Source organism: Mustela lutreola, chromosome 16 (genome assembly GCF_030435805.1).
Source record: "Mustela lutreola isolate mMusLut2 chromosome 16, mMusLut2.pri, whole genome shotgun sequence".
Taxonomy (NCBI): Eukaryota; Metazoa; Chordata; class Mammalia; order Carnivora; family Mustelidae; genus Mustela; species Mustela lutreola.
Window position 1 is genome coordinate 42,943,161 of NC_081305.1, and position 24,895 is coordinate 42,968,055.

The window sequence follows — 24,895 nt, forward strand, 5'->3', positions numbered from 1 at the left end:
TGGAGTTGATTCCTGTACCAATTACAAACTTGAGACTATTCAGTAGGTTAAGAGAGGCGGTATAACCGTACTGAGGAAAAGCACAGACTCTGAAACCAGGCAGCCTGGGTTCAAATCCCAACTCTGTCATGCAGCCCCTGGGGGACTGAACAAGTATTCCTTCTCTCTGGGTTTCACCTTCATTCCTATAAACCGGGGGCGATGACAGCACTTCCCCCGAACGACTGTTGTGAGCATTAAATGAGCTAATACATAGCTTTATATCAGCTCCACGCACATAGGTAAATGCCTTACTCAGTGAAGACTAGCGATAGGTTTAAGAACGACTACATACAGCCAACATTAGTGATGCTGGCTTTATTTAATTCTCACAGCGGGACCTGCCCTTAATTTTTTCACCTTAATTTCTTAACTCACCCCACCTTTGCACATCTGGGGACAGCCCCCCACCCGGAGGAGACTCCCAGAGTTTTCCAGGTCAACGTTAGTTTTCCAAGTCCCAGCAACCTCAGGCGTCCCAGACGCGTGCAATAACCACCAGCTGCCACGTGGGGGCAACGGCGCACTGCTCCGCGAACCCGCGCAGGGCATCGTGAAGCGCGGAGTCTCGCCGGCGTTGGGCGGTGGCTCTAGCCCGGCACGCGAACTGCATTTCCCAGAAAACCATGAGACAACATCCGCCTATTCATCCTCAACGGGAGGTCGCGCGGAATTGTGGGATGAAGGGATTTGGGCTCCTCCCTGGAGGGCGGTGTTGCATAATCGTGGGCCGCTGCCAGGCAGTCAGAGTTTAATCAGAGGGTGGTAACCGACGTCCTGGCGAGGCTGGAGGGCCGAGCTGACTTCCTGGTCTCTTGAAGAACCCAGACGAGGTGACTCTGTGGCCTGGAGCTGGCTGGGCAGTCTTCCGTCCTTTGCGTTTTCCTGCATCTCGACTGGTCATTGACGCTCTAGGCTTGTTGTCGGCAATCAAGCCGGGTGAAGGCGCTTACATCTTAAATGAAAAAATCCCCTTTTTCCTCTTTTCTCTCTTCTAAACAGTTAAATCTTTTTTTTTTTTCTAACATATTAAGAGAATTTTAAATTAGAATAGCTAAGGCTTTCCCAAGTACCCATCACCCAGCTTCTCTGGTTGTCTAACATATGGTCAGTCGTGTTTTATTTCTTTCTTCTCTTCTCCCATTATTTTTTTTTTTAAAGATTTTATTTATTTACTTGAGAGAGAGACAGTGAGAGAGAGCATGAATGAGGAGAAGGTCAGAGAGAGAAGCAGACTCCCCATGGAGCTGGAAGCCCGATGCGGGACTCGATCCTGGGACTCCAGGATCATGACCTGAGCCGAAGGCAGTCGTCCAACCAACTGAGCCACCCAGGCGTCCCACTTCTCCCATTATTTTAAAGCAAATCTCGGGCAATATATCATCTCATTTGGAAATGTTTCTGTCAACGTTTCCTATCTCTAAAGACAGGAGTCTCAATCACATCTAAAAAAAAAAAAAAAAAAAAAAAAAGCAATAATTTTTTTTTTTTTAAGATTTTTATTTATTTACTTGACAGACCGAGATCACAAGTAGGCAGAGAGGCAGGCAGAGATAGAGGAGGAAGCAGGCTCCCCGCAGAGCAGAGAGCCCAATGTGGGGCTCGATCCCAGAACCCTGGGATCATGACCTGAGCCGAAGGCAGAGGCTTTAACCCACTGAGCCACCCAGGCGCCCCAATAATTCTTTTATTTTTTAATAATTCTTTAATATCTATATAGAGCAGTATTCAGAAGTCCCCGGCTGTTAAGATTTTATTTATTTATTAAAGATTTTTATTTATTTGACAGAGACAGCAAGAGAGGGAACACAAGCAAGGGGAGTGGGAGAGGGAGCAGCAGGCTTCCCTCCAATCAGGGAGCTGAATGTGGGAATCCCAAGTTGGGATCAGGGCCTGAGCAGAAGTCAGATGCTTACCCAACTGAGCGACCCAGGCACCCCTTTTTAAAAGATTTTCATTTATCTGTCAGAGAGTGAGAGAGAGCACAAGCAGGCAGAATGGCAGGCAAAGGCAGGGAGAGGAGCAACCTCCCTGGTGAGCAAGGAGCCCGATATGGGACTGGATCCCAGGACTCTGGGATCATGACCTGAGCGGAAGGCAGTGGGTTAACCAATTAACCAACTGAGCCATCCCTAAAGCATGGTTGTTAGTGTAAGAACAATCTACTGGATAATGTAACAGAATGGTTGGCCAGACTAGAGAATGTAAGAATTTATAAGATAGAAGCAATCCATCAGTTGGATTGATCTCTCATTTATTTGGAGAAAAATTTTCAGTTTGGAATCCCATCTTACATGATATAACAAAATAAATTCCAGTTGGATTTGAATAATATGTGGGGAGGGGATCGCACAGTGAAAATCTAGTGGAGCTTTTTACCAACAAATATTGCATAACTTCTGTATGGGAAAAGACATTCTGAACTTCAAGATAGTGGGGGGAACAAACCATCAAGGTAAAGACTGATGAATTAGGCTGCACAAAGAGCTGAATCTTCTCTTTTTTGAAGATTTTATTTATGAGAGAGAGCATGAGTGGGGGGAGGAACAGAGGGAGAGGGAGAAGAGGACTCCTTGCTGAGCAGGAAGCCCAATGTGGGGCTCAATCCCAGGACCCTGGGATCATAAGCAGAGCCAAAAGCAGATGCTTAACCGACTGAGCCACCCAGGCACCTCGGAGTTGAATATTTTATGTCCAAAAAGGACGTAAACAAAATTGAAGCAAGTATGCATTAGAGAAGTATATTTGCAACAAAAACGATAGCTGATTGGTTAACACCCTCAATGAATGAAGATATTAACAACATAATGTGAAATTAATATGAAAAGCCAACAAATAAAAATGGGCATAGAATGTTTAAAAAAAATTTGTAGAAGAAATATCAAAGGCCAAAAAATCCCACAAAAGCACATTCACCCAACAATGTTACTTAAAATACTGGGACACCTCCTTTTGTCTGTGAAATCAGCAAAGATCTTAAACTATGGTTCCCTAAGTCTGAGGACAGTTCAGGGCGATGAGAGACTCCATCCACCAGCACTGGGATGTAAATAGCAATGACTTTCTGGAGAATGACTGTGTAGCCTGACTCCAAAGCCTGAAAATATGCCCATCTATTGATCCATCACTGACATTTCTAGGAATTTAGCCCCTGGAAATAATCAGGGAAGTGGGTAAATCTGAAAGGATTTTCATGGGACCATTTTTTTAATTATTAAAAAAGGAAGGAAGGAAGGGACAAATGCAGAAACAACATTTCAGATTAAAGGTTTTTTTTTTTTAAGATTTTATTTATTTGACAGAGAGAGATCACAAGTAGGCAGAGAGGCAGGCAGAGAGAGAGAGGAGGAAGCTGACTCCCCACTGAGCAGAGAGCCCAACGCAGGACTCCATCCCAGGACCCTGAGACCATGACCCAAGCAGAAGGCAGCGGCCCAACCCACTGAGCTACCCAGGCACCCGATTAAAGGGTTTCTTGATAAAAGAAATGTGGATTTTGCTGGCTTAAATAGAATCAGATGAGCTGCGCTATCATAGGAATTTTCATTAATATGCTAGCTTCCATGATAACTATACAGGAAGGAATCTCCAATGCATTATTTTCTGAAGAAAGAGCTGATGTCTAATAGAGAAGTCAGGTCACAGGTGAGCAGTCGAAGGGAACAGAGCTGCTCATTCCAGGTTAATACAAGTTGTTTACAAGTTGATGGGCAGGATGCAAATTGCATATGCAAATTTTATATAATCAGAAATGCATGAAATTATTCCCAGGAAACAAAACAAGCAGGTAAGATAACTAAATAGAGGTTGTCTTTGAAAATTGGGTGAATTTTTCCTTTTAATTTTTCTCTTGCTATATTTTATACATTTTCTACAATCATCAGGCATTAGCAGGTTTTTTTTTCTTTTTTAAGATTTTATTTATTTGACAGAGAGAGACAATGGGAGAGAGGAAACAAGCAGGGGGAGTGGGAGAGGGCCAAGCAGGCTTCCCGCTGAGCAGGGAGCCCAATGAGGGCCTCAATCCTGGGACCCTGAGATCATGACCTGAGCCAAAGAGCAGACGCTCATGACTGAGCCACCCAGGCGCTCCACATTAGCAGATTTTAATCATTTTAAATTATGAAATATAGCGCACCTACAGGAAGACAAAATAAGAATCATTATAAAGTGAACACCCAGGCATCAGAGTGATGAGGTTGGGATACAGGAGCCCAGAAGGCTGTGGGATGCCAGACAAGTTCCCTGATTAACCTGGAGCAGAGAACCTAGTTCAGACCTGTGTTTCTCAGATGGTAGGAGGCAGCAGAATGGGGGGCGGGGGGGCTTAAAAAAAAAATCCTGGAGCAGAAGGCAGGAGGGAATTACTTTATGGAGGGGAGCCATCTAAACCATGGTTTGGAAGGATGACAAAGGTCTGTTGTGCAGTCATGAAAGCACATACTCTATTGACAGGTTTTCATTCTGATGAGGAAGTCTGAATTATATAAATAATCCCCAAAGGATGATGATGACGAAGAAGATAATAGCTAACTAAGAATTACTGACCTTGTGTCCCAGGTCTAGCCTTGGGCGGCATGATGCTGGGGACATAGTGGTTCCTGAGATAGCCCTGCCCACCAGTGTAAGGCCCCCCCATTCCAGTCCAGGTGACAGACATTATTGATCATTACTGATTTTAATTTGTTATGATGTCTTGGGGAAGAAGTTTCTGGAATCCTAGGAGCCTATGACCGGGCAACCTGCTCTAGGCTGTGATGGGAGGTCAAGACAGACTTCCTAGGGGCGGCTGGGTGGCTCAGTGGGTTAAAGCCTCTGCTTTCGGCTCAGATCATGGTCCCGGGGTCCTGGGATCGAGCCCCACATCGGGCTCTCTGCTCTGCGGGGAGCCTGCTTCCTTCTCTCTCTCTCTGCCTGCCTCTCTGCCTACTTGTGATCTCTGTCAAATAAATAAATAAAATCTTAAAAAAAAAAAAAAAAAGACAGACTTCCTGATGAGGAGCAATCAGTAAATCACCTCCAAAGCAAAAAGGGTAGGAGAAATGTTCCTGCAGAGATACAGCCTATGCAAGACCCTGGCAGCAAGGGAGCCTGGGAAAGAGGAGTGGGGAAAGGGTGATGGTTACTTTTTTTTTTTTTAATTTTAATTTAATTTTACTTATTTATTTGACAGAGAGAGATCACAAGTAGGCAGGCAGAGAGAGAGGGAAGCAGGCTCCCTGCTGAGCAGAGAGTCTGAGATGGTTATTTTTTTGTCAAGCTGACTGGGATACATTGTTTCTGGGTGTGTCTGTGAGGGTGTTTCCAAGAAAGATTATCATGTGAATCTGTAGACTGGTTAAAAAGCTGACTGTCCTCCCCAGTGCAGAAGGTATCATGCAAATCTTTGAGGGTCTGAGAGGAGCCAAGTGGCTGAGGAAGGAATGATTTGAGTTCCGCCCAACTTGGTGCTGGAACATTGGTCTTCTGCACTCAGACTGCGACTTATACCATCAGTTGCCCTGGTTCTTGGATCTCCAGACTTGGACCAGGACTCAAACCACTGGCTTTTGTGGGCCTCCAGGTTGTAGACAGCAGGATGTGGGACTTCTCAGCTTCTGTCATTGTGTGCCCATTTCTTATAATAAATCTCTTTCTTTCTCTCACTCTATATATTCTATTGGTTCTGTTTCTCTGGAGAACCCTAATACACTGCTAAAGAAAGGGCAGTGGAGGGACACCTCAATGGCTCAGTTGGTTGAGTATCTGCCTTCAGCTCAGGTCACAATCCCAGGATACTGGGATCGAGCCCTGCATCTGGCTCCCTGCTCAGTGGGGAGCCTACTTTTCCCCCTGCCTGCTGCTCTCCCTGCTTGTGCTTTCTCTCCCTGTCAAATACATATAAAATATTAAAAAAAAAAAAAAAAGAAAAGAAAAAAGAAAAGAAAAGAAAGAAAGTGAAGTGGAGGGACATTCATCTGGATTAGTCATCACATAACTATTAGGCATCAACCGTGCTTGATTTTAGACCTGATTCTGCCGTCCCCTCAGGTAAGTGCACCCCCTCTTGGAACCTCCGCTCCCTCATGTTGGTTCCTTTAGCAAAGAGTTGTGAGTAGCTTTGCAATATGTTCCAGCTTGGTCAGCAAAACCTCAGGAGGCATCAAGCTCGGTTAGTTATGACTAGTAACAGTTTTCAGTTGGTGGCATTGTAGCATGAACATCGTTAAGGCAGCAAATTGAGAGGATTGAAAGCATGAGCTATAGAGCCAGCATTTCTGAATGCAAATCTTTTTTTTTTTCCTTAAGATTTTATTTATTTATTTCACAGAGAGAGAGATCACAAGTAGGCAGAGAGGCAGGGAGAGAGAGAGGAGGAAGCAGGCTCCCTGCTGAGTGGAGAGCCTGAAGCAGGGCTTGATCCCAGGACCCCGAGATCATGACCTGAGCCGAAGGCAGAGGCTTAACCCACTGAGCCACCCAAGCACCCCTTTTCTTTTTTAATAAGCTTTATGGAGGCGCCTGGGTGGCTCAGTACGTTAAGTATCTGCCTTCAGCTCAGGTCATGATTCCAGAGTCCTGGGATGGAACCTGGTGTTGTCCGGGCTCCCTACTCAGCTGGGAATCTGCTTCTTCCACTCCCTCTGAACTTCCTCCTCCCCGCTCATGTGCTCATTCTCTCCTTTTCTCAAATAAGGAAATAAAATCTTTTTAAAAGTCTTAAAAAAAAAAATTAGGGGTGTTGGGTGGCTCAGTTGGTTAAGTGTCTGCATTCGACACAGGTCATGATCCCAGAGTCCTGAGACTGGGCCCTGCTTAGGCTCCCTGCTTGGCGGGGAGCCTGCTTCTCCCTCTCCCCTCTGCTCCTGCTCTCTCTCTCAAATAAATAAATAAAATCTTTTTTAAAAATTTAAACAGGCTTTATGCCCAACATGGGGCTCAAACTCAGGAAATCAAGAGTCAAATTCTCTACCAACTGAGCCAGACAGCTCCTCAGACAGCTCCTCACTGAGTTCAAATCTTGACTCAGGTACTTACCAGCTGCGTGATCTTGGACAAGTAATCTCATGTCTCTCCTCATTGGCATGATAGTAACAACTTCTACCTGCATCAGTCAGAGTAGGCTAGGTTATGCTGCAGTAACAAATGAGCCCTAGACCTTAGTAGACTAACTCCTCAAATTTTATTTCTTGCTTATACTAACAGGCAGATATCCTCCATGCCACAGCTCAGCAGTCCAGCTAGCTTCCAGCATGTGGCACCTTTGTGCTTGCATGGCTCCCAGTGCTGCTTAGGTAGGGGATGAGAGCAGAGAACATCTTGTACTCACTATTAAATGCAACATTTAGGGGCACCTGGGCGGCCCAGTTGGTTAAGCAACTGCCTTCAGCTCAGGTCATGTCCCCGGAGTCCTGGGACTGAGTCCCACATCGGGCTCCCAGCCCCAAGGAGAATCTGCTTCTCCATCTGAACTCCCTTCTCATGCTCTCTCGCACTCTCTCTCTCAAATATAAATAAAATCTTAAAAATAAAGAAATAAATGCTACATTTAAAAGTGATGCTGTGGGAGTACCTGGTTGGCTCAGTCAGATAAGCCTCTTCCTTGGGTTCAGGTCATGATCTCCAGGTCCTTCTCAGCGGGGAGTCTGCTTCTCCCTCTCCCCCAACCCCAGCTTGTTCTCTCTTAAATAAATAATAAAATCTTAAAAAAAAAAAAAAAAGAAGAAGAAGAAGTCACACTCTTACCAGCAACTGGCTGGCTTACTCTGTCAAGCATACAACGCTTGATCTCTGGTCCATGAGTACAAAGTTCCACATTGGGCATAAAGATTACTTTAAAAAAAATAAAATAAGGGGCACCCAGCTGGCTCAGTTGGTGTGGCATGCAACTCTTGATCATGGGGTTGAACTTTGAGCCCCACAATGGGTGCAGAGATTACTTAAAAATAAAATCTTTTAAAAAAGTAAATAATAGGGGCGCCTGGGTGGCTCAGTGGGTTAAGCCGCTGCCTTTGGCTCAGGTCATGATCTCAGGGTCCTGGGATCAAGTCCCGCATCAGGCTCTCTGCTCAGCAGGGAGCCTGCTTCCCTCTCCCTCTCTGTCTGCCTCCCTGTCTACTTGTGATCTCTCTCTGTCAAATAAATAAATAAAATCTTTTTTTTTTAAGTAAATAATAAGACAAAATAAAAAATAAGTAAAAGGGACACTCCCAACATTTCTGTTCACATTTTATTGGCCCAAACAGTCACATAACCACGCAGGAGTTTAAAGGAATCCAGAAGATGGTGGGGGACTTTGGTAATGCTTGCTGTACTCTCTCATCAATGGTGCTGAAATTCAATGAGAAAATTCACACAAAACCTTTCCTTCGTTCAACTAATATTCACAGAGTACCTAAGATATGCCAGGCACTGTTCTAGGAAGTAGCTACATAGCAGTGCACAAGACAGACAGCAATCCCTTGAGGAGCTCATATTCTAGTGGGGGAGGAAAACAAGGAACTGGATAAATAAGTATACACTATGGTACAGGTGATAAATCATAAAGGCAGTGTGGGGGTGGGGTGGGGAGTGTGGGGGTGAAATCAGAGATCTGAAAGGATCTTCCGGAGACCACTAGATGGGCAGACTTGAGGCACTAAGAGGTGAGGCACTAAGGCGTGGCTACGGAAGGCCTGGGTAGTGGGGCAGCAGCTTTCAGGGGCACCTGGAGATGGGCTGTTTGGATATTGCTGCATCCCCAGAGCCTCCTTGTCTGTGTTCAGCTGGGAACATCCAGTAGGGTTTCTTCTCACTTTCTTTCTTTCTTTCTTTTTTTTTTTTTTTTAAGATTTTATTTATTTATTTGACAGACGGAGATCACAAGCAGGCAGAGAGGCAGGCAGAGAGAGAGAGAAGAGGAAGTGGGCTCCCCGTGGAGCAGACAGCCCGATGTGGGGCTCGATCCCAGGACCCTGGGATCATGACCTGAGCCGAAGGCAGAGGCTTTAGCCCACTGAGCCACCCAGGTGCCCCTCTTCTCACTTTCTTAAGGGGAAGTGTCACCTGTTACTTTCAGACAGGTGACAGGACAGATTATGAGCTTGGTGACCATGGTAAGGACTTTTTTTTTAAGATTTAAAAAAAAATTTTTATTGGACAGACAGAGATCACACGTAGGCAGAGAAGCAGGCAGAGAGAGAGAAGAGGAAGCAGGCTTCCCGCCGAGGAAAGAGCCCGATTCAGAGCTTGATCCCAGGACATGGGAACATGACCTCAGCTGAAGGCTGAGGCTTTAACCCACTGAGCCACCCAGGAGCCCCATGGGAAGGACTTTTTTTTTTTTTTTTTTTAAAGATTTTATTTATTTATTTGAGAGAGAGACAGTGAGAGAGAGCATGAGCGAGGAGAAGGTCAGAGAGCGAAGCAGACTCCCCATGGAGCTGGGAGCCCGATGTGGGACTCGATCCCGGGACTCCGGGATCATGACCTGAGCCGAAGGCAGTCGTCCAACTAACTGAGCCACCCAGGCGTCCCAAGGACTTTTGACTCTTACAAGGACAGAGGTACAGCCAGGGGAGGGTCCTGACTTGACTGGGGGTATCGCAGGCTCCCTCTGACTGCGCGTGGGGAGCAGACCATGAGGGCAGGCAGGGGAGCAGGAAGCCCAGGGAGGAGCTGCTGTGGTGTCCAGGACCAGGAGGACGGATGGAGGCTGGGCCAGTGCTGGTGGAGTCAATAAGGTTTCCTGTCAGGTTGGAATAGGTGTGGAAGAATGGTCAGGGATGATTCTGGGCTCTCTGGTCTCGGTCTCTGGAAGGACAGAGGTGCCATCAACCTAGATGGGGAATGCGGGGAGGGAGCAGGTTTGGAAGGAAGTCAGAAGCTCAGTTTAGGATGTATGAAGTTTGAGACACTTCTAAGACCCCCATGAAGAAGGTGAGTAGAATGCAGTTTGTAGAACTGCCTGGAAATGTCCCGGTGGAAGATGGAAATCTGGATATTAACAGCCTAGAAATGGACTTTAAACCACTTTATGTGGGGGAGATCTTCTATGGCATCCTCTATGGATACCGTAAGGCCTGAGGCTTGATACTGGCCAGTGTTAGGAGGTCGGGGAGACTGATCTCAGTGACAGGGGACAGTGAGTGGCACAAGATGGCAGTGTGTATTCTTTTTTTTTTTTTTTTTTTTTTAAGATTTTATTTATTTATTTGTCAGAGAGAGAGCGAGTGAGAGCACAGGCAGACCGAGTGGAAGGAAGAGTCAGAGGGAGAAGCAGGCTCCCTGCGGAGCAAGGAGCCCGATGTGGGACTCGATCCCTGGACGCTGGGATCATGACCTGAGCCGAAGGCAGCTGCTTAACCAACTGAGCCACCCAGGTGTCCCGACAGTGTATATTCTGAGAGAGTATAAGTTATAAGCAAGAAGCTGCAAGCCTCACCCAGTCTCGGGTTGGGGTGGAGACAGGGAGAGCTTCCTAGAAGAGGTGACTCCTGAGCTGACACGAAAGCCTGAGTACCTACATCACCAGGTAAAAAAGTCAGGAGTGTTCCAAGTTGAGGGCACAGCCCGCACAAAGGCCTGGCAGCAAGTGAGCCCTAGAAAGGGCAGACAGCGGAAGCTTTTTCCAGTGTGGCAGGGAAGGGTGTGGTGAGAAGGGAATGTGGATTAGTCATCACCAAGTTTTGGCATCAGCCATGCCCAGGTTCACACCTGGTTCCGCCATCCTCTGTGACCTCAGGCAAGTGACCCGGCCTCCATTTTCTCTCCTGTAAGTTCCTGCCTCATAGCCAAGGCTTGTGTAGTGATTCTTGGCCTGGCTGCTACTGTAGTTTTGTCTCTTGTGATCTTGTTGTCTAAGCTATTATCGTATTAATTATAGTATTTTTTAAAGTTCACTGTTTTTAGTAATCTCTACACCCAAGGTGGGGCTCAAACTCATGACCCCAAGATCAAGAGTCTCATATCTTCCAACTCAGCTAGCCAGGTGCCCCCCAAATTAATTATATTATTGAAGGGTCAATGCATTAGTGGTTAAGGTTATAGGCTAGGGAGTTCACCCTCAGAGTCAGTTTATTTCTAAAATGGAAATAGTGCATACATCCATTCCATAGGACTGTTATAAGGGCATATGAGGTTATATGTAAAGTGCTCAGGAGCGTGCTTGGCAGTTACTTTTATCAGTATTATCTAAGGGGGAGTTAGTCAACCACCTGAGGAATCCTGGTGGGCTGCAGGAGGAGGAAACAGCATGGGTACAGGCACATGGAAATGATTCCTCTTTACTAAGCATTTACCACTTAATTCTGAAGGGGAAGGGGAACCCTTGTTCTCATTTTACGGATTAATAAATCCTTGTTAACAAAACAAAACCAAAAAACAGCCTTCCTCAGCGCCCAAGGGATCCCAGTTATTAAAAGGCAGAGCCAGGATTCAGACTCAAGCTAAGCCAGCCTCCAGGGGAGATTCTATGGGCCAGACATCCAGAATGCCTGGGAACCAGATTTAACTCCCTCTGAGGAGCCCTGAAGTTTGGAGGTTGGAGCCCGAGAGCCTAAGGTCTCCAAAGGAGGTTTCAGGCGCCATTTTTCCTGCCAGCTTCTGCATTCTCCCCGCCCCCCACTCCTCCACCCGATCTCGGGAACATCTAGTCTCAGAAACAAGGCAGTGGCCAGAGGGACTCTTCCTTCCTGTGCCCAGGCCCCTCTTTAGAGATGGGAAGAAGGAGGCGGCACTTGACCCTGACGCGGGGTAAAAAGGTGAGGGTGGAGGAGGCACAGGCAACTTTTGCAAGCGGCAAAGTTCTTCCCGCCGTTTGGCCGCCTTCCGGGCTACTGCAGGGTCCCGAGAAATCTAGTCTAGCCTTAGCCCCTGCCCCAAATGCGGGTGCGTGTCCTCGGGCTGTGGGCCAGACAAAATTCGGGGTCTCCAGATGCTTTGTCGCAACAAGAATAGGATACAGGGCCGCGTACCAGGAGTCCCTTTCCCAGCGGACAGAAAACCACACCCGTGGCCGCATGGAGAAGAATCCACACTGCAACACTAGGGGGTGATCTCGGGCGCGGCGACTGAACCTCTCTCCCTGGATTCATTCACCTGAGCTGAAAAGAACCCGGGAAGACCTCAAGCCGCTGGAGGTTGGGCGGGGCCGAAACCCACAGTTCAGGAAATGAGCAGGGCGGAGCCGCGGCGGCCGCATCCCGTTACTAGAGGCGGGCCCGGCGCACGCAGGCGCAACTTCATGCCGGCTCTAGGACCCCGCGGACGCTTGGTGGGCCGCTCCGCAGTGCCTGAGTCTAGGCCGCCTGAGTCACGGGCCCCGCCCTACGGAGCCGGACGCGGGCAGAGGTTCGGGAGCAGGACGGACGGACCGACCGACCGGAGGATCGGTGAGCGCCCGATCTGGATTACCCCTGTAGTCCGTAATCCCGGTCCTTGCGGGCCCCGTGTCCCACGAAACCCTTAAGTCCTGGTCTAGGGGTCCCCCAGACTCATGACCTCAGATTTGAAGCCCCAGGCTGTCTGGCACCCAGTTATCCCGCGCCGGGGACTCTTCCACCCTATGTCTCGGGATCTAAAATTCGAGCCCATGGATTTGAAAGGTACCCCATAAATTTCTGCCAGGTTCGAGTCCCCAGAACCACGATCCTTAGATCCGTTCTCCCAATTATAATGGGAACCCCGTTATCCTGGGCCCTGGGATTGGCACCCACTATCTAAGATCCGAACCTACAGAATCAACGGTGACATTGTAATCCCGCTGCTGGAAGTAACGAAACCCTCAAGCTGGGATTTCTTAAACCCTGCCCTACAGGCCTCCAGGTGGAGAATCTCTTATCCTGACCCGCCCACGACCCCTAAATTCAGTTCTGGAGCTCGGTCTCAGATTCGAGCGCTCAGACGCGTCAAAGGTGCCTTACACCAACTTGGGGCCCCCCATCTTAAGAACCCCACCACACCAGGACCCTTACTCTTTATGATGCCCATGCATAGACTCAGTCCAGGGTCACTTAAGCTAGACCATGAGATCCTTTGGACACAGAGAGGATTTCAAACCCGAGCCTCCGTCCCTTTCCCACCCATCCTAGAAGTATCCTCCTCCAGAAGCCCCGACCCCATTCCAAATGGACTTTCAAGCTCCAGCCGGAGAATAGGTCCCCGCCCGGAGGCCTCATATTACTCCCCCAAGTCCAGCTGCCAGAAATGCGTATTTTGCGTGGAGGGAGCGAGTTCAGTGGCGATGCGGACTTGTGACCCCTTTTTTTCCCCCCCTTAGGAATCTTAATTTGCAGCCATGTTCCTGGTTAACTCGTTCTTGAAGGGAGGCGGTGGCGGAGGAGGCGGGGGCCTGGGCGGGGGCCTGGGGAACGTGATCGGAGGTCTGATCAGCGGAGCCGGAGGTGGTGGAGGAGGCGGTGGCGGCGGCGGCGGCGGCGGCGTCGGAGGAGGCGGTGGCGGAACTGCCATGCGCATTCTGGGCGGGGTCATTAGTGCCATCAGGTAAGGCGGGGCCGAAGAGGGGAGGGGCCTGGCGGAGGAGCATGTCCCACCAATTTAGATTGAGGTAACCTGGCGACACCTGCAGTCTTAATTAGGCTGGGCTGGGCCTGGGCTGCGGGATCTGCTTCGAGGGGGCGGACCTTAAGGAGGCTAATGGCCGCTCAGGAGGCGGGGCTTGACATGGGCGGAGTCTGACTGTTGAGGGAAAGATCTGATGGGGCGCGGCTGGGAGAGGTGGAACTTAATGGGGCTGGGCGAGGCCTGCTTCCTGCTACCCGGGAGACGAACGTTAGGGGGCGGAGCTAATGAGGCTTGGGGTCTCTTCATGGGGGCAAGACTTGGCTTATGGGCACGGCCGCGTGGCGGTCGAAGTTGGTCATTGAGGGGGTGGACCCAGAAGAGGCCGAGGTCTAATGGCATAGGGGAAATGATCTTGAAGGGGCTAGGTCTGGCTGGGAACTGTCTGGGTTAAAATGGAAATACGACCTGGTAGATGTGGACCTTGTAGATGTCGTTAGGGGCCCAATTTACCATGGCCCCCCTTCAAAGGGGTGGGAACTCATGGAACTGGGGTGGGATGTTGGGAAGACACAGACTTTTAGAAACCCATAGGATGGAGTACATTCCTGGACAGAGGGATTCTGAGGAGAGTGGAGCCTCAGGAAGCTGGGTCAGAGCTTCTTTGAAGTGAGCTGTCAAAGGGGCTGAATCTGTTGAGGAATCTGCCATTGGGCAAGTGTGCCCTGGCCGGAGTGGGGCCTACTGTGGGGGCAGGGCTCTGAGTTTCCTGCCAGGTGTAACCAGGGCAGCAAAGATAGGGACAGGTGAGGACAAGGACAGATAAGTCAAGCAGAGGGAGAGGTAGGGAGGTGGTGGGCTGGGGTTTGCACCGTTGGGTTTCAAGGGCTGTTGCTGTCTTTGGAGGCCAGCCCACTGGTGCTAACTACTCCCTTACTTGTCTCCCCTCAGTGAGGCAGCTGCACAGTACAACCCGGAGCCTCCGGTAAGCTATCCTCAATAATCAGAGACCCTGCTTCTCACTCCAAGGCCTTTTCTAGCACCCATCATTGTCCCTTTGTCCCTCTTAAGAAATTCCTCTCATTAAGTCTCTCCCTTGCCATGTCCCCAAACTTAGTCATGTTCCCTGGACCATCTCTCATTCCTTTGATCACCCAGCCACCTAGTCCTCTCTGACTTTCCCACCTAGTGCTGTCCTGGCCAGGACACCCCTCCTCCACTTACCCTGAGATCTTCTCCCTCTGCAGCCTCCACGCACCCATTACTCCAACATTGAAGCCAATGAGAGTGAGGAGGTCCGTCAGTTCCGGAGGCTCTTTGCCCAGCTGGCTGGAGATGTAAGTAATCCTGGGCCCCCATCCTTGTCCTAACTCTTCCTTGCCTTCCTGTGGGCTGCCCTTGCACATACACTCAGCAGTGGCAACCCCCAAAGAATCCCCACTCTCCCTTGTGACACTCTTCCCATCCCTGACTTTTCTCCACAGGACATGGAGGTCAGCGCCACAGAACTCATGAACATTCTCAACAAGGTCGTAACCCGACGTGAGTCATTGGGCTCAACACATAGGGTGGGCTTAGAGTCATGGGCGCTGGGGTAGCTGTGACCTCTGACCTCTGACTTTCAACCTGTCTCCCACAGACCCTGATCTGAAAACTGATGGCTTTGGCATTGACACGTGTCGCAGCATGGTGGCCGTGATGGATGTATCCTTTGGGGCAGTCTGACTGGAGCCCTGGGTGAAGAAGGAGTTTTGTGAGAGCACGCTTGGGACAGCCAGGATATAGCTTGCGTACCCACAAAAGTGGACATGCATATATCAGAACACACACCCAGGCTTGTGGCAATAAACATCAGCTGTCACAGCTGGCACTTCACAGACATCATGTTAAACAGGCAGATTTTTTTTTTTTTTTGAAGATTTTATTTATTCATCAGAGAGAGAGCACAAGTAGGGGGCAGGGATAGGGAGAAGTAGTCTCCTTGGCAAGCAAGGAGCCTGATGTGGGACTCGATCCCAGGACCCTAGGATCATGACCTGCACCGAAGGCAGATGCTTAACCCTCTGAGCCACCCAGGCGTCCCAAACCAGCAGAATTGTTATAGTCCATTTTGTAGGTGATAAAACTGAGACTCAGAGAGAGGCAATCATTTGTCTAAAGGTATACAAAAAGAGGAAGTGGCAGGATAAGAATTTGGATTCAGGTCTTTTAGGCTTGAGAGCCTAAGCTTATTTTCTTTCTTTTTTTTTAAGTAAGTGCTACCCAACATGGGGCTTGAACTGATGACCCAGAGATAAAGAGTCGCATGCTCTACTGACTGAGCCAGCCAGGCGTCCCAAGAACCCAACCTTATAACTGCTGTAGGTGTGGCCATATAATGCACATATATACAAGGGCACACCATGTAGGTGAAGATACGTGAAGGTATGTTCACAGGAACACACATGCATATTTGCACATGGGCTAATCATCAGCTTATCTTGAATACATGCATGCTTCGCACATAGGGAAAATGTAGACACCCGTGTATTGTCATGTGATCACACATGTCGCACTGAGTTCTACGAGCTTGGCTATGCTGCTTAGCAAGGTCTTTGAGCCTCTTGCCTCAATTTCCTGGTCTATAAAATGAAAAGAGTGATAAGGGTTAAACTGAATTGGAGCCATATGCGAAGGGTTTAGCGCAGTGCATAGCACAGTAAGTGGTCTGTATGCACTAGTTGCTGCTATGATCCTAGGTAGATATTCATCTCTGAATCTGTTTCTTCTCTGTCACTGGGAAATAATACTGGTGAGGCTGGTGTTTTAAGGATTCAGTGAGAAAAGTGACGTTCCTAAGAAGCTTAGCACTACCTGACATGTACTAGGTAACTTGATAAGTCTTGGCCATCATTATTATTGAGAGTTTATGAAACATTAACCCCTGAGCTAAAGGCTTTGTGTTATTCTGCTTGTATCACAAACCCAGCAGGTATATACTGTCCTCGCCTGATTTTCTAGATATCCTTGTTTCTCACATGTCCTGACATTCATGAAATTGAATTGCTATTAAGAATTTTATAGGGGTGCCTAGATGGCTCAGTCGGTGAATTGACTGCTTTTGGCCCAGTTCATGATCTTAGGATCCTGGAATCAAGTCTCACATTGGGCTCCCTGCTCAGCGGGGAGTCTGCTGCTCCCTCTTCCCCTCGGCTCATGTATGTCTGTATGTCTGTCCTGTTCTCTCCCTCTCAAATAAATAAGTAAAAATTAAGGGAAAAAAAGAATTTTTTTTTTTTTTTAAAGATTTTATTTTATTTATTTGACAGAAATCACAAGTAGATGGAGAGGCAGGCAGAAAGAGAGAGGGAAGCAGGCTCCCTGCTGAGCAGAGAGCCCGATGCGGGACTCGATCCCAGGACCCTGAGATCATGACCTGAGCTGAAGGCAGCGGCTTAACCCACTGAGCCACCCAGGCGCCCGGGAAAAAAAGAATTTTTTAAATGATGGGACACCTGGGTGGCTTAGTTAGTTAAAGCTTCTGTCTTTGGCTCAGGTCATGATCCTGGAGTCCCAGGATAGAGCCCCACAGTAGTGGCATTGGGCTCCCTGCTCAGCAGGGAGTCTGCTGCTCCCTCTTCCTCTGCTCCTCCCCCTGCTCCCTCTCTCTCTCTCTCCCTCTCTCAAGTAAAAATTTTTTTTAAAGATTTGTTTATTTATTTATTTGACAGAGAGAGAGTTAGTTCACAAGTAGACAGCAGCAGGCAGAGAGAGGGAAGCAGGCTCCCCGCTGAGCTAAGAGCCTGACGCGGGCGGGGCTCGATCCCAGGACTCTAAGATCATGACCTGAGCTGAAGGCAGTCTCCATCCACTGAGCCATCCAGGTGCCCCCTCAAATTAAATCTTTTAAAATCATGGATAGGGGTGCCTGGGTGACTCAGTGGGTTAAAGCCTCTGCCTTCAGCTCAGGTCATGATCTCAGGGTCCTGGGATGGAGCCCCGCATTGGGGGCTCTGCTCAGCAGGGAGCCTGCTTTCCTTCCTCTTTTTCTGCCTGACTCTCTGCCTACTTGTGATCTCTGTCTGTCAAATAAATAAAATCTTTAAAAAAAATAACATAATGCATAAAAACAAAAATGCTGGAACTTTAAAAAGAATTTGGTAAATGAGCTAGTTACTATTTTCAAGTGAGGAATTTATAGAGAAGCTCAATGTAATTCCCCATGATTATGGTTATGCTTATTAACTTATTTTTAATTTTATTTTACTGAAAAATAAAATATTTATATAGTAATCTCTATACCCAATATGGGGCTCAAGCTCATGACCCTGAGATCAAGAGTCACATGCAATTCCAACTGGGCCAGTCAGGAGCCCCCAAAATGAAATAGGAACTAAACTCTCTATGGATAAAAAGAAAAGTCAGGGATGCCTGGGTGGCTCAGTTGGTGAAGCAGCTGCCTTCGGCTCAGGTCATGATCCCAGCGTCCTGGGATCGAGTCCCACATCGGGCTCCTTGCTCAGCAGGGAGCCTGCTTCTCCCTCTGCCTCTGCCTGCCATTCTGTCTGCCTGTGCTCGCTCTCTCCCCTCTCTCTCTCTGATAAATAAATAAAATCTTTAAAAAAAAATAAAAGTCAAACTGTATCCAGCGTGACCTGACAGGTGGGATAGGAGCTGGGGTTTTAGCCCAGGTTCCCCTGCTCGGTCATGATCACGGTGCGTAGAGTGTGTGCACCTGGGTACAGTCATCACGCTATTCTTAACACCCTTCCACCAGAGTGACACCACCGGCAAATTGGGCTTCCAAGAATTCAAGTACTTATGGAACAACATTAAAAAGTGGCAGGTGTGTGGCGACCTCAAACTCAAAGCCCCTCAAGCCAAGAAGACGCCACGCCCCGCGATGTTCAGTTGAATCCTTCCCTCCCTGTCCCCATAGGCCATCTACAAACAGTTTGACGTTGACCGTTCAGGTACCATCTGCAGCAGTGAACTCCCAGGGGCCTTTGAGGCAGCAGGTATGGCTGGCAGCGAAATGGTCTGACGGGGGTGGGATTGGTAAGGCAGCCCCATCCCCCCCACCGTGAGCTGGTCTGAGCCTGAATCCTAGGGGTGGGAGTGGGTCTGGCCTTGTGGCGCCAACACCTGAGAAAAGGAAACCATTCCCAGGGTTCCACCTGAATGAACATCTCTACAACATGATCATCCGACGCTACTCGGATGAAGGAGGGAACATGGATTTTGACAACTTCATCAGCTGCCTGGTCAGGCTGGATGCGATGTTCCGTGAGTGACACCCCAGGTCTCTTCCTGGGCGGGGATTTGTTCCACCTCTGGCCAGGGTCTCCTCTGAGCCTCACCCTGAGGCAAGCAACTTCAGGGACATCAACAGCCCCGGTTCTTGCCTGCCCTCACATCACTCACAGTCCATTGGAGGAGAAGCAAATCACCAGTGACTGCTCAGAATGGATACGGGAAGCTCAGGGCTATGATCAGGCCTGGGAGGAGAAGCTCAGCTCTGAGTGGGTTTCGATTTATGAATGGGAAAGCCCAGTGAGCTGTCTGAACCTAGGAGGCACCTGATGCAGACTAAAGGGTCCAGAAGGGCTTCCGGGAGAAGGACAGGTGTGAATCGAGGGATGAGGAGGCGTGACCCAAGGAGAGAGCTAGGACAAGTATTGATGTGGGAACAGCCCGAGTGAAGGGAAAGAGAAGGTGGTGCTTCTGGTGTTTTTTTGTTGAACTCCATTCTGAATGCTGGAGACGGGTGGGGGATGTAGAGGCTGGGAGGGGTTGGTAGGGGCTGGACATGAATGCACTGAATCCTAAGACTATTGAGAAGTGGGAATTATTGTCCCCATTTTCGGGAGGAGGAACCTAGGTTTCAAGGAAGCAAAACTGTTTGCTCCCAGCCACTCAGCTAGGAAGTTGCAAAGTCAGAATTTGAACTTGGATCTGAGAGAACTGAAGAAAAGGAAGCAGGAGCAATGGGCACAGTCAGGCCATGCGAGGCTGTGAGTGTCATGTTCAGGGGTGCTCAGACCATTCCTGGGGGCAATGGAGAACCATAGCAGGTTCTAGGCAGAGGAGGGACGGGGTCAGGTTTGGCTTTAGGAAGATGTCTCAGAGGACAAAGCATTTAAACCATGGGTAGAGAAAAAGGGGCAGGTATGTCAGGGACATGAGGGGAAAGGGGAATGGACAATAAGGGCAGATGATTCCCAGAGTCACTATGAGAAGGCCCAAGAAATGGCCACTGGATTCACCAGCAAGGGGGCCAACAGGAACTGCACAGAGTGCAGTGTCCAGGACACCATGTGCGTAGACACCTGAGGGTGGTAACCAAGTTGTTAGTGAAGGAGCAAAGACAGTGTAGACCTCGGTTTGCCTAGGTTTGGCTTTGGGTGGGGAACGCGGAGGCAGGGTTCAGGACAGGAGTGGGGACTACACCAGACTGGAAGCAGAAAGTGCAGCCTGCAGAGGTTCCTTCCAGTAGCCTGTTTGGGCTGGAGCTAGAGGACTTGGCCCTGAGAGGTCTGTGGGAGGCTGGGGCTTGGGCAGAGGTGTGGCACAGGGGAGTATAAGGAGGCCATTACGGGGGGGGGGGGGGGGGGCTCAAGGGCTCAATCCTGATATTCTTGGGGCACATCACTTCACTTCTCTGTGCCTTGTTTTACAATGACACTTACCTCACAGAATTCGATTACATGGGTTAATAATTCCTGGAAAAGCAATTTATACAGTGCTTGGCACAGAATAAGAACTCAATAAAGTGCTAGCCATTATTTTATTATTTTTTAAAAGATTTTACTTATTCGAGAGAGGGAGAGAGGGAGCGGGCGGGGAGAGGGAGAAGCAGGCTCTCTGCTGAGCGGGGAGCCTAATGTGGGGCTTGATCCCAGGACCCTGGGATCACAACCTGAGCCAAAGGTAGATGCTTAACCTGTTGAGCCACCCAGGTGCCCCTATTTTACCATGTACATATATTTTTTAATTAAATTAAGTAAACTTTGTATGTAATGTGGGGCTTGAACTCATGCATGACCTGGAGATCAAGAGTCGCATGCTATACCAGCTGAACATGACAGGTGGCCCAAGTGCTAGCCGTTACTATCATCATACCGTATATTAGTATATATTTTTATCTTTTTTTTTTTTTTTTAGATTTTATTTTTAAGTAATTTCCACACCTGACATGGGGCTCAAACTTACAGTACTGAGATCCAGAGTCATATGCCCTACAGACCAAGCCAGCCAGGTGCCCCTGTATATTTTTATCCTAAAAGCCAAATCCCCCAACCCTTTACTTCTCTAGGGGCCTTCAAATCTCTTGACAAGGATGGCACTGGACAAATTCAGGTGAACATCCAGGAGGTAAGAACTCCCGTTCTGGGATGTGGGTGCCCAGCAGGGGACTCTCCCCTCAGCTCCTTGTACCAGCTTGGAGCCTGGGCTCCCTCCCTCCCATTTTGCCAACAACCTTTGGGGGAGAGCAGAGAAAGGTGTCTGCTGTTCTTTGGTTCCCTGTTCTCACTCTGTGCCTTCCTCTCTCCAGTGGCTGCAGCTGACGATGTATTCCTGAACGGGAACCCCAGACTTGCCCCCTCATAGCCTTGCTATGGGAGTCACCTCGGATTCCTCCGTCTCTCCCAGGGCTGAGCCAGGCTGCAGTCTCATCTTCATGGATCCTGCTGACCCGCAGGTCTTTTGGTTCCCCCAGCCCTTGGCACTCGGCTTCTCAGTCAACGGCCAGGGCCCAACATGCCCCAACGTGCCATGCCCCGAGTTACCCATGGCTCTGAGACTCTCTATCACACCCTGCCCTGAGGGTCACCCCATCCCTGACACAGCCATCCCATATCCACTCCATAACGTCTCTTATGCACCTGTGCCAAACCCAATCCTTATGTTGCTTCCACACCCTAAGGGCCATTCTCTTGGTTCCGGGAGGGTCACTGTACACTCTGGCACACCTGTTCAGAGTCACCACCCTGGCAGCCAAACTCTAGGCCGGAACAGGCCCGGGCGCCCCCGTGCCTTCATCTGCACTCTGCTCTCAGCCTTCCAGGTCCAGGAGGAAATAAAAGCATCCCGATTGCTGCTCTCTCTGAGATCTGCCTCCTGTTCTGAGCGTTGAGGGCTAGTTCTGTCTCTTTCAGGGGCAGAGGGAAGTCTAGGTTCTAGAGGGTGGGGGTGGCTTGATCTGTCTCCATGTCTGTCCTCAGGCCTGGATCTGCATGTTTCCTAGTCCTTTTTCTCATACTGGATTCTAGTTGAGCTGTAGTCTTGTTCTTGATGAGATCCCCTCCAGATCCTGTGGAGGCTGAGACTGGGACCCAGAAGCCTGGGCAATCTCTGCTGCTGCTGCAAGAGCCAGGCTCTTGGGAGGTCTCAGTGCCACCCCTGTCCCACCGACTCCGCCCCCGGCCTTACTCTGTTCCCCAAGGCCATGCTTGCTGCCTCTTGCTCCTGAGTCTGTCCTCACTTTCCTCTGCCTCTGTTGTGTCATGGACCATGCGCAGTACCTTCCTCTCCACCCTCAGGCCTCCACAGGGAGAGGGGCTGCCTTCCCAGAATAGAATCCCTCTCAAATTCAAGGACATGATCCCAGATCCCTAGGCCCTAAGAGACAGCCCAGGGGTACTGTTTCGGGTCCCTAGCTCCTCAGGAGGGCTGAGAGACAACAACATCGTTCAAGGAGCCTTGTGTAGCAGTAGTAATCCTCTAGCAGGAGGGACTCAGGGCTGGGGTATGGGGCTGTCATTGTGTCGTGATTCCTTGCTGATGGTAGGATGGGCTGGGGGAGTGGGTGGGAACACCAACAAACAGAGGCCACAGCTGGGCTGGGTTCCCTAAGAAGCCAGCACATTTATTGATGCTTGTTCAGGTTCTGCAAGTTTCTTGGTCTCACTTCTGGTGAGGGAAGGAGGCCCAGCCAAGGAAGTAGAGGCTATAGATGGTGCCTAGGGAGGGAGTAAGGGGACACAGCGTGAGATCCTAATTGCCTCCCTGGACCACATCTCTGCTTTTAAGCCCCTCTGCAGGCTCCTCAGTCACCAGTCTGGATCCCAGCTCCCTTCCCAAACTGCCCTTCAGGTGGAGAATTCCCTAGCCTTGCTCCAGACCTGGCTGCCAACTTCCTCCACAATTCCTGCCTGGACCCCAAAGCCCCTCCTGGGACATCAGCCCAAGCCCTAGGTGCTCCCTCCCTCCCTACATGCTATGTGGACTCCTGGACCGTGCCCCCCAACCTGGCCAGCCCAGAACCCAATCCCCTCCCCTAAGCCCCTGCCCAGCCACTAGCCCTCTCCCCAAACTCAGCAAGCTCACTCCAGCTGAGCCCCTCCTCCCCCAGCAGCTCAGGCGGCGGTGGCCGGCACTCACCCCCTACACAGAGCCCCATGGTCACTCGGTACAGGATGTTGTCGGTTCCCCCGCCCTTCAAGTGCACCGGGAGGTCATTGTCCGCCTGGGTAGTGGAGGCGTCAGATGAGAAAGGGGTTCAGGTTGCTCTGTGGACTGTTCCCCGTTTCCCCCTACTCCACTCCAGGACAGAGCATGAGGTCTGGGTTCTTCCCCTCACCCCGCCCCGCCCCTGCTCCGCCTACCTGGAAAAGTTTCTGTTTCTCAGCCACTCGGTTCTGGAATCGGTTCCGGGTAGTTGAGCTGAAAGAGCGAACCAGCGCCTGGGAGACCTGGCGGGGAGGGAATCGGAGACACCTGAAAGGGTGTCCCCAAAGGGTCTGGCTGGGGGGCGAGGGGACGGGAACGCTGAGGCCTGACACCGGGATGGCCCTCTTCCTTGCGTGTGTCTCAAAGGCAAGAATCGAACTGTCAGTATGAGGAAGGGAAGGGGTTCTGTCCAGAAAGGCCCAGAAAAAGGGATTCGCGCCTAGAGAGTCTGGCTTGGAGGTTTCCCGATTGTCTAGGGGGTTCTGGAAGAAAAGCAGACCTAGAAGGGACACTTGATCTGCGGGTTCAAGTCCCAAGATGGCGGGGTTTTGCTTTTTTGGTGGGGAGGGTTTCCTAGATTAACGGGAGAGGCCCAAGTCCCGGGAATGATCTGTCCTGGGTCTGGGTGCCTAGCGGGGTTACCATACTGCCTAAGAAGTCCGGGGTGGGGGTGGGGGGCGAGAAGCGGTGTTAAGTTCCCACCGCCTAGGTCCCGAGGTGTTAAAAGGGGCCCTGGATGAAGGGAAGACGCTCAAACCGGGGCGTTGGGCCATGTTAGGGGTCCTAGGCTGTCTCAGAATCCCTGGGTTATAGGAGGCGGGGGTTGAGGATCCCAGGCTGTTTAGAAGGGGGTCCGGAGCCCTGAGGGGGGCTCACGTTCCAAGTCCCCGGATCCCGGGATGTTTAGAATCTCGTATTGGGGCGAGGGCTTCCGGTTGGGTTTCCCAGCCCGGCCCTTGGGGGGCCCTCACCCGCAGGGCCCTCATTCTGCGTCCTCCTCTTCGGCCGGAGTCACCTCCCCTCTCGGCCCAAGGACACACAAGCCCTCCCCTCCCCGGGGAATCCCAGGCCACGCCCTCGGCGTGCCGCGTGACCGCCCTGTCCCAGGTCTGCGCTGGCGGGTGGGGTGTGGGGGAAGCCGGGTGAATCCCGCTGCAGATTCGGGTTCGTGCAATAGGCGCGCGGAGGGGACACCCCAGTCCCGCCCCCACGCCAAAAGGCACGAAGCATCCATCTGTTACTCGGAATTTCTGCTGGTCCAAGTGGAAAGGAAAACGGAACCAGGGAAAACATTTTTGGTTTGTTTCTTCGGAGATAGCCGTCTGGGGCAAGTGCAGTTCCTTTCCCGGGATCTCTCAGATTTCTCCTTACCGGAGTTGGTATTGGAGAGCGAGTGAGGGAGCATATAAACGAGTTCCAACTTCTCGTTCTATCTACATAGATTGTGAGATTGCGTCTCCGAGCCTGTAGATAGTGGCCGTCTTTGTAACGTGGGGGCTGAGTCAGGATCTCCCTCCGAGGTGTGTTGAGAGCATTAAATGACCTCATAGAACAGCATAACCGAGCTAACAGTTATAATCTTGGTAATAACTTGCAAACTTACTGCCTAACTGAGCTAATAACTGCAAGAAAGGAGAGCTCTTATTTTTACTGCTTTCGAGCGGCAGGCTTGTTAAAAAGCAAATTTAACTGAGTCAATGTGAAGATCTGAAAGATTTCATTAAATGATTCATGAATGGGCAGGATGTCATCCAGCGAATGTTAGGGAGCGCCCTGAAGCTACAGAAAAGGAAAGGCTTTGAAAGGCCTGGGGAGGGGGGATTAGCAAAGAATGCATTGTTTTAGGTTAGGTTTTCCTCTTAAAGAGGATGGTTGGGGTTTATGGAATTACCTCCTAGTGTTGACCAGTTAAATTCCCCATATGTTCCTGGGGGAAACTACGGTT

The 24,895-nt window shown here is 49.9% G+C and overlaps 2 protein-coding genes across 2 annotated transcripts; one reads left to right on the forward strand and one right to left on the reverse strand.

Annotated features, from left to right (window-relative positions):
• The first annotated feature begins 12,232 nt into the window (after window positions 1-12,232).
• Window positions 12,233-21,608, forward strand: CAPNS1 (calpain small subunit 1). Its single transcript, XM_059151984.1, has 11 exons — window positions 12,233-12,389; window positions 13,277-13,500; window positions 14,470-14,503; window positions 14,766-14,855; window positions 15,003-15,060; window positions 15,158-15,222; window positions 18,275-18,343; window positions 18,437-18,515; window positions 18,667-18,783; window positions 20,813-20,871; window positions 21,053-21,608. The coding sequence occupies exons 2-11, from the start codon at window positions 13,295-13,297 to the stop codon at window positions 21,077-21,079; spliced, it is 804 nt and encodes a 267-aa protein (XP_059007967.1). The 5' UTR covers window positions 12,233-12,389; window positions 13,277-13,294; the 3' UTR covers window positions 21,080-21,608.
• A 733-nt stretch (window positions 21,609-22,341) lies between these two features.
• On the reverse strand, window positions 22,342-24,060 carry LOC131817997 (cytochrome c oxidase subunit 7A1, mitochondrial). The gene is made up of 4 exons (XM_059151986.1): window positions 23,922-24,060; window positions 23,106-23,192; window positions 22,882-22,966; window positions 22,342-22,460 (listed from the first exon to the last, which is right to left on the reverse strand). The coding sequence occupies exons 1-4, from the start codon at window positions 23,934-23,936 to the stop codon at window positions 22,405-22,407; spliced, it is 243 nt and encodes an 80-aa protein (XP_059007969.1). The 5' UTR covers window positions 23,937-24,060; the 3' UTR covers window positions 22,342-22,404.
• Window positions 24,061-24,895: the final 835 nt, after the last annotated feature.